The sequence below is a fragment of the Anarhichas minor genome, unplaced genomic scaffold (genome assembly GCF_050575085.1).
Source record: "Anarhichas minor isolate MPS153535 unplaced genomic scaffold, ASM5057508v1 ptg000058l, whole genome shotgun sequence".
Lineage (NCBI taxonomy): Eukaryota > Metazoa > Chordata > Actinopteri > Perciformes > Anarhichadidae > Anarhichas > Anarhichas minor.
This window is the reverse complement of record NW_027466504.1, coordinates 5,179,185-5,187,500: the sequence shown is the minus strand read 5'-3', so window position 1 is coordinate 5,187,500 and position 8,316 is coordinate 5,179,185. Positions and strand designations below refer to the sequence as shown.

At 43.1% G+C, this 8,316-nt stretch overlaps 2 protein-coding genes across 2 annotated transcripts in view; one reads left to right on the top strand and one right to left on the bottom strand.

Moving 5' to 3' along the window:
- The window catches only part of LOC142932588 (NLR family CARD domain-containing protein 3-like), a 216,297-nt gene that overhangs the window by 101,231 nt on the left and 106,750 nt on the right, over positions 1-8,316 (top strand). The window lies entirely within an intron of this gene.
- LOC142933111 (NLR family CARD domain-containing protein 3-like) lies at positions 1,972-8,264 on the bottom strand. Its single transcript, XM_076077260.1, has 6 exons — positions 8,258-8,264; positions 6,336-8,139; positions 6,065-6,238; positions 5,489-5,662; positions 3,115-3,161; positions 1,972-2,975 (listed from the first exon to the last, which is right to left on the bottom strand). The coding sequence occupies exons 1-6, from the start codon at positions 8,262-8,264 to the stop codon at positions 2,434-2,436; spliced, it is 2,748 nt and encodes a 915-aa protein (XP_075933375.1). The 3' UTR covers positions 1,972-2,433.

Here is an 8,316-nt window from a genome sequence, read left to right as displayed (position 1 = left end):
CTGTGCTCAGTGTGACTTTATATGAAACGTTCCACTGCTGTGCAACGGGAATAAAATGTTTCAGCACGTTTCAGCAAAAATGTCTGTTTTCATGACAGTCAGAGCATGTGAATGCAGCTCTACTGTTCATCAATATAATGCTGTAACTCCGAGGTGATGATGGTTACCCAGCGATCAAAGAATAAAGACACTTTACCCACAAATTGGGTGTATTTTCTCTTTAACTCACGAGATGCAGGTAGCATGTTTTATACTTAATGTGAATATAATTCATACTTTGTTGGCATCTTATTCTGAAAACCGGATGTTCGTCTGAAGAAACCGGATGTTGTCTCACGTTAATCTTTCCCCTAATTTACAGAGACCAAGATGGAGCTCACACACATTTGTGAACACAACAAAGACACTCTGCTAACATACGTGTTTCTGACAGACGCCATCTTTCTTCCTTTCTTTCTTTTTTGAGGTTTATTGGCGGTTGGCAAACAATGAATTGGTGCATTACCGCCACCAACTGGTAGGGAGTGTGGATCAGGATGTCTAGTAGCCTACTTACAGTTGAGTATAGAAAAAGAAAGAAAAGAAAGAACGAAAAAAAGAATGAAAACAAAAAGGAAGACAAAACAACAGGCTCATATTGTCTTAATAATATTAGTTAGTCTAAGATATTGAAATAATATTTGATAGCATTCACTTCACGAGTTCTTTTGCAGAATATTTAGTAAGGGTCGCTACAATATCTATTACATCAAACCGTACCTCCATCTTGCCGAGGTCTCCAATCAGCTGCCTTCTTTCTTGCTCGTATTTCTGACATTGAACAATAACGTGTTCTATTGTTTCCTCTTGCCCACAATAGTCACATTTGCCTGTTTCATGTTTACCTATTTTTTGAAGCGTATTGTTTGCTACTCCTGTTCCTAAACTCTTTGATGCATCTGTGAAAACCTGGATATAACTGTGGTAACTGTCGATATGTGCCTGTATTGTATGCAAATTGATACTGAATCCTAGCCAGTTTTTTGAGATATATGCTTGCTGCTGATCGATACACCACACAACCATAATCTAATATAGATCTAATTAATCCACTGTATATGGCTTTCAAAGCAGTTCTATCTGCCCCCCCCCCCCATTCACTTCCCATCAAACAACTCATTATATTTAATACTTTCTTACATTTATCCTCTACTTTTTTAATATGTAGAGCCCATGTGACCCTTTCGTCAAACCACAAACCTAAACATTTTAAGTGTTTTACTCTCTCCAATTCATGATTATATAGTTTAGTTTTACTTCACTACCAATTTGTTTCCTTTTAAAGAACATTGTCTTTGTCTTATCTACTGAAAATGTAAAACCTCATCTATACACAGCCACACATGCTTACTGTTCCAATAGAAAGAACCAACGAGACCCGGAAACACTAAACACCACTTTCTTTTATGTGTTTGACGTCAGACTAATGTGACACTATCTCTACTATACTAACGCCAATGAAAAGGTGACCAACCTCGCTTCGTAACCGATATCATCATCATCATCATCATCCCCCCCCCCCCCCCCCCCCCAGTGTGGGTAAGGCACCAGAAGACGGCTTGTTCTGTGACCTTGGTATCAAACGTACCACCACAATCTACACGCCAGACTGGACTTTGGTTGGAATGTACAAAATACAAACCAGTTTTATTTGGTTTTTACAATAAAAAGATTAAAGGTTACAAAACAGATAATGCAAAAAGTAAAGAAAATAAAAGATAAAATGTCAAAAACCTCAAAAGTTAAGTTCAGCAATCAGCCTCGTCAAAAAGACTCCAAACCAGAAGCCTGAAAAGAATCCTAAAAAAGCCAAGTCCTGATTTCTTTGTTGTCTTCTCCTATTTCTACTTTTTTTACTTGGAGCATCTTTAACCTCCTGGTCCATATATTGATTTATTTTTATTTCAAGGTCACTTATCAAAGTTTGTTCATTTGTTACACAATGATCAAAGTAAAGAATGAATTTAGTTTGTTTAAATCAAAACAACTCTTTACAAGTTGTGATTATTTTTCCACAGATGCTGAATTTGATCCAGAAAGACATTTCGTAGGTTTTTCTTCACACAAACAAATGTTTCAAGATAACAAAGTTCAGTTTTATACACAAAGTCAAACATGTTTCACATCTTCTCTCAGACAACAGATCATTTCAGGTCATTACATGGACCTCGCTCAGTTCTTTCAGACATCCATCTGCAACACCACAAGTCCCAGAGAGCTCTCAACCCCCCAGAGTCCAGACCAGCTCAGGTACCCCTCACCTGCTCCAACTGCATTTACAACCACTGAGAGATCAGGTTGGTACTAACTAACATCAGCTGTGTGTGATCCTGTACAGACTGAACATCTGGTCAGCAGAGAGAAAGTTTCTCTACCAGGAGGAGACTCTCCCTCCTACAGAGAACACAGAGACACTGAGGAAACAGACCAGAACCCAAACCCAATCCCAGGATAAAGAGGTTCAGTGAATGTGGTGTTGAAGGTGTGGAGGTGGATCAGTGTGTCAGAGGAGACTCTGTAGAAGGACAGAGAGCCAGCAGGACAGTCCACATACACTGCTACTCTACCAGAGGAGGAGGAGAAGGAGGAGGCGGTGATGAGTGTTGCTGTCTTATTGTGACAGACAGAGCAACCATCATCAGAACAATCCAGTCTCCAGGACTGATCATTCCATCCAAACCTACAGTCTCTACTGCCTCCTCTCCTTCTGATTCCTCTGTAACTCACTGATATAGAAACTCTTCCGCTCCACTCGACCTCCCAGTAACAGCGACCAGTCAGACCAGTTCTACACAGCAGCTGATGACAGACATCAAATCTGTCTGGATGATCAGGATATGACTGAACCTTCTCCACATGTGTCACCTTCCTGTTGTTGTCAGACAGTTTGAGGTTTCTGTTTACTGTGTTTATGTCGAGTGTGAGTTCACAGGAATCTGAGTGAGAGAACAAGACACAATACAGCTGCAATTATTAATCTATCATCTGTTTGATGATGACATCAGAGATGTGAATGAGTGATGTCACAGTTTGAAGATGCTTTGTTTTCATGAATCAAATTCAAAGCACACTTACACTTCCTCAGACCTGGTCTGAACCATCGGACTCCAGCAGGCTCCACCCTGAAAGGAGGAGGGGGGTCAGAGCAGCATGAAACATGGACATTACATTGCTCTCACACACAGAGCTTTGTTATTCATGTTCACATAGAGCACTTATTATTCATCAGCTCATATTCTTTTACTTCAGAGGAACTTCTTCTGATTGGCCCATGATGACAGCTCATTATGTTCACTTATTCATGATATATTATTATCAGTATTATATTGACAATCATCATCCATTTCAGACTCAGTTTCCTCTTCCAGTCAGTCAATAAGTCACATGTTTAAACCTGCATCAATTGATTTCTTTGTCCACTTGTGGTTCAGTGAAAACAAGCTGTAAACACAACATCTGACATATTATCAGCTTATAAAGTAGTTGTGTCTAACATGATATCAACCAGCTGCTTCCACATCCAGCAGTTACACATCAACATGATGACTCATCAGGAGTCTTTGTGTTTGTGTCACCTGATGAATGGAAGTCCAATATTCTCTCTCTTTTAGCTCTGTTTTTGGTCTCCACCACCTCCTGAGGGAAACATCTGTCTCTTTAGCTGCTAAATGCTCCACTATGTTCACCAGCTAGTCTTTAACTGAGTCTGTCTGCTGTTTGCTGCTGAGCAGGTAGTGAACAGTGGCTTCATCACAGCTTGTTGGATGAAAGCAGCTGCTGCTGGAAACACTGAGACTGAACCAAACAGGAAATGTGCTGCAGAACCAAAACTAGGAGCTAAAAGAGGCTAAAAAGCTCTGTAGAGCTGCAGAGACGGAGACAATTCTCTGTGGGTTCATCACAACCACACGACTCTTCACGATTACACAGAGTCAGCTGATCCATTGTCAATATAGAAGTATTGATTGTTTGATGTTTTGGTCCTGACAAGTAACCTCTTGTGTTTGTGTAATAATGACTGTTGTCTCTCATAAGTAAAGGAGAAAGTAGCCTGAAATCACTACAGCGCCACAAACCCTCTGATGAAGGAGGTCGGGGGGGATGGTTGGATGTACAAAGCTGTTCACATCCCGTCTCCTAGCAACAGTTAACACTGGTTTCTATTATCTGTAATCTGAGGGTGAAAACATTACAATTCAAGTCCGTCTGCAGCCACAGAGCACTGCCTGTGTCCCACTATAACTTTGGTCAAGTCCTAAATAAACCTCTTTGGGCTCTGACACACCATGTCCACAATCAGCTGTTGGTTCTTCATTGGTCTGTTTGTCTTTTCACAATAATGTCTGGACTAAAGGGCAACACACACGAGCATCAAAACATCATCTATTGTTTGATATGAGCCCACAAACCTGCAGCGTGACTACGTTCAGTGTTTCCCCTACCATTATATTAGCGGGGCGCCCCACCCCCCCCCTTGAAGGTCAAAGTCATTTAAGGTTACCTTTCCTATAGAACAGGTCTATACCTTATTATTTTATTAAACAAACTAAATAGCCTTGTTATTTATCTTATTTACACAACGGCATATCATTTCTGTCTTTAAATGGTCCCGCGTTTACAATTCTCCTCTGCTCTCTGTATCGCACACAGCGGAGTTCCGCCCCAATGCGCGCGCACACACACAGACACGTGCGTAAACACACAGACACTTGCGCGCACACAGACACTTGCACGCACACACACACACTTGCGCGCACACACACACTTGCGCGCACACACAGGTGAGCACACTTCCACCAGTGGACAGAGAGCGAGCATCGGAAAATATGCTGCGTCAACAACCTGAAAAGCAGACAACAATATCTGCGCTCCCAGGGTGGTGAAGATGGCAACACTCGCTCTCCTGCGAATAGCAGCCGGAGTAGCTCTCCTGCTCCGGGTCCAAGTACAGAAAAGAGCCCAAGTACTGCACACTTTGTGGATAATTGTCATAAAAAGAAATGTTCCGATGTTTAGTTCAATGTACAGTTCAAATAATTGTTCAGTTGTTATATTGACTGCTGTCATTAACCCACCCCCCAAAGCTGTAAACCTAGGGGAAACACTGACATTGACGCATGTCAACCCACCATGATGCCCGTCGACGTGTCGGGATACACCACTGTCCTATTTTCTAATGTTGAAACAAGACAACGATCCAGAGAAACAACAGTTTCATCACCTTCCCTCCCTGTTTTGGCTCATCCTGGCTACTGTTCCCTGACTACTTCTGTCTGTATTGATGGTCTGATGTGGGACACAAACAGTTTGATGAGTCTCTGGTAGTTTGAGGTCAGCTTGGTGTGTCAGGGTCATATTAACCAGGCTGATAGTGTAAGAGAGAAAAAGTCTCCAGCTCTACCTCCTCTATCAGACTGATTGTCTGTGGCTGCAGCAGGCCTCTTCATACCTGAGAGTTTCCAGTCTCCAGTGTGGATCCTCCAGTCCAGCAGACAGCAGCTTCACTCCTGAGTCTCCTGGATGATTGTACCTCAGGTCCAGCTCTCTCAGATGGGAGGGGTTGGAGCTCAGAGCTGAGGCCAGAGAAGCACAGCCTTCCTCTGTGATCAGACAGCCTGACAGCCTGCAAACACACAAACAACACACGTGTGACATATTCTGAGGGAACTGAGGGCTGGAAGGTTACTGCAGTACTGAGATAATGTCAGCTACTGTGGGGTTACATTAACATTGTTACTGATTGTTTTTAGTCACACTAATGTCACACTAATGTCTATCAACAATCTGACAACATTACTGCTAACTCTCTGATTCCTCCCTGATATTTCAAGTTATAACAGCAGAGTGAGAAAAAAAAGACGATACAACATATATATTTGATACTTTTAAAATAATGGAAACAAAATTAACGCAATTGGTTTAAAACCATGCAAGCACAGACACAATCTTTTGCAGGTTCAGAGTTTATCCATTCATTAATCAGGTTTAAGGTGGTCATCAGTGGAACATATTGATGAATCCTGACCTGAGAGTTTCCAGTTCACAGTGTGGACTCTCCAGTCCAGGAAACAGTAGCTTCACTCCAGAATCCTGCAGGTCGTTGTTACTCAGGTCCAGCTCTCTCAGACTAGAGCACTGGGAGCTAAGAACTGAGGACAGAGCTTCACAGCTTCTCTCTGAGAGGTTACAGTCACTCAGTCTGAAGAGACAATGATGAACAACACATATGCAATAAGTAGAAAAGATAGGAACATAATTAAGATATGATATTCAAATCTAACTCTCTCTGTACTTACAGCGCTTTGTTGGAGGCTTTGACCACTGCCAGCAGCCTCAGAAGAGCCTCCTCTGAAGCAGAGTATTTCTTCAGGTCAAACACGTCCAGATCTTTTTCTGATGACAGTAAGATGAAGACCAGAGCTGACCACTGAGCAGGAGACAGTTCATCTGTGGAGAGAAGTCCTGAACTCAGGGACTGTTGGATCTCTTCCACCAGAGAACCATCATTCAGTTCATTCAGACAGTGGAACAGATTGATGCTTTTCTCTGGAGACACATTCTCACTGATCTTCTTCTTGATGTACTGGACTGTTCTCTGATTGGTCTGTGAGCTACTTCCTGTCTGGGTCAGCAAACCTCGTAGGAGAGTCTGATTGGTCTGCAGTGAAAGACCCAGGAGGAAGCGGAGGAACAAGTCCAGGTGTCCATTTGGACTCTGTAAGGCCTTGTCCACAGCACTCTGGTAGAGATGTGTTAGTTTAGGTTTGTTGTTAGTTAGTTCCGACCACCAGGAGGTTGTTTGTGCTTCTGACAGCAGATTGACACCAGAGTTGATGAAGGTCAGATGGACATGAAGAGCAGCCAGAAACTCCTGAACACTCAGATGGACGAAGCAGAACACCTTGTCCTGGTACAGTCCTCTCTCCTCTCTAAAGATCTGTGTGAACACTCCTGAGTACACTGAGGCTGCTCTGATATCGATGCCACACTCTGTCAGGTCGGATTCATAGAAGATCAGGTTCCCTTTCTGCAGCTGATCAAAAGCCAGTTTTCCCAGAGACTCAGTCATCTTCCTGCTCTCTGGACTCCAGTGTGGATCTGTCTCAGCTCCTCCATCATATTTGACCTTCTTCAGTTTGGACTGAACCACCAGGAAGTGGATGTACATCTCAGTCAGGGTCTTGGGCAGCTCTCCTCCCTCTCTGGTCTTCAACACATCCTCCAGAACTGTAGCAATGATCCAGCAGAAGACTGGGATGTGGCACATGATGTGGAGGCTTCGTGAGGTCTTGATGTGGGAGATGATCCTGCTGGCCTGTTCCTCATCTCTGAATCTCTTCCTGAAGTACTCCTCCTTCTGTGGGTCAGTGAACCCTCTGACCTCTGTCACCATGCCAACACACTCAGGAGGGATCTGATTGGCTGCTGCAGGTCGTGTGGTTATCCAGAGGCGAGCAGAGGGAAGCAGTTTCCCCCTGAAGAGGTTTGTCAGCAGCACATCCACTGAGGTGGACTCTGTAACATCAGTCAGGATCTCATTGTTGTTGAAGTCCAGAGGAAGTCGACACTCATCCAGACCGTCAAAGATGAACAGAACCAGGAACTCTTCAAACCTGCAGATTCCTGCTTCTTTGGTTTCACTGAAGAAGTGATGAACAAGTTCCACCAAGCTGTACTGTTTCTCTTTCAGCACATTCAGCTCTCTGAAAGTGAATGGAAATGTGAACTGTATGTCCTGGTTGGCTTTGTCTTCAGCCCAGTCCAGAGTGAACTTCTGTGTTAAGACTGTTTTCCCAATGCCAGCCACTCCCTTTGTCATCACTGTTCTGATTGGTTCCTCTCTTCCAGGTGAGGCTTTAAAGATGTCTTCATGTCTGATGGTTGTTTCTGGTCTGTGTGGTTTCCTGGATGCTGTTTCAATCTGTCTGACCTCATGTTCATCATTGACCTCTTTAGTCCCTCCCTCTGTGATGTAGAGCTCTGTGTATATCTGATTCAGAAGGGTTGGGTTTCCTGCTTTAGCGATCCCCTCAAACACACACTGGAACTTCTTCTTCAGGTTAGATTTGAGTTCACGCTGACCAACTGCAACAAGAAGTCCTGAATGAACAGACAACAAAGAAGATCAATAAGTCAAAGAATAGATTTCAACATGTGATTTCCTCAAAGAATGAGTCTTTGAATATATTTTGTTCCATATCTTGAGACATAAGTAAACGTCCCATTTATCCAGCATGTTAAATCTTTAGAGAAATCCTCTTACTGCTCTGCAGACAG

What these genes read in the sequence shown, in the direction of transcription:
- LOC142933111 (XM_076077260.1), bottom strand. An exon ending in TGTGAACTGGAAACTCTCAG is followed by an intron (nt 5,663 to 6,064) that starts GTCAGGATTCAT and finishes GTGTGTTTGCAG; the next exon opens with GCTGTCAGGCTGTCTGATCA. An exon ending in CAGACCAGGTCTGAGGAAGT is followed by an intron (nt 2,976 to 3,114) that starts GTAAGTGTGCTT and finishes TCTCTCACTCAG; the next exon opens with ATTCCTGTGAACTCACACTC.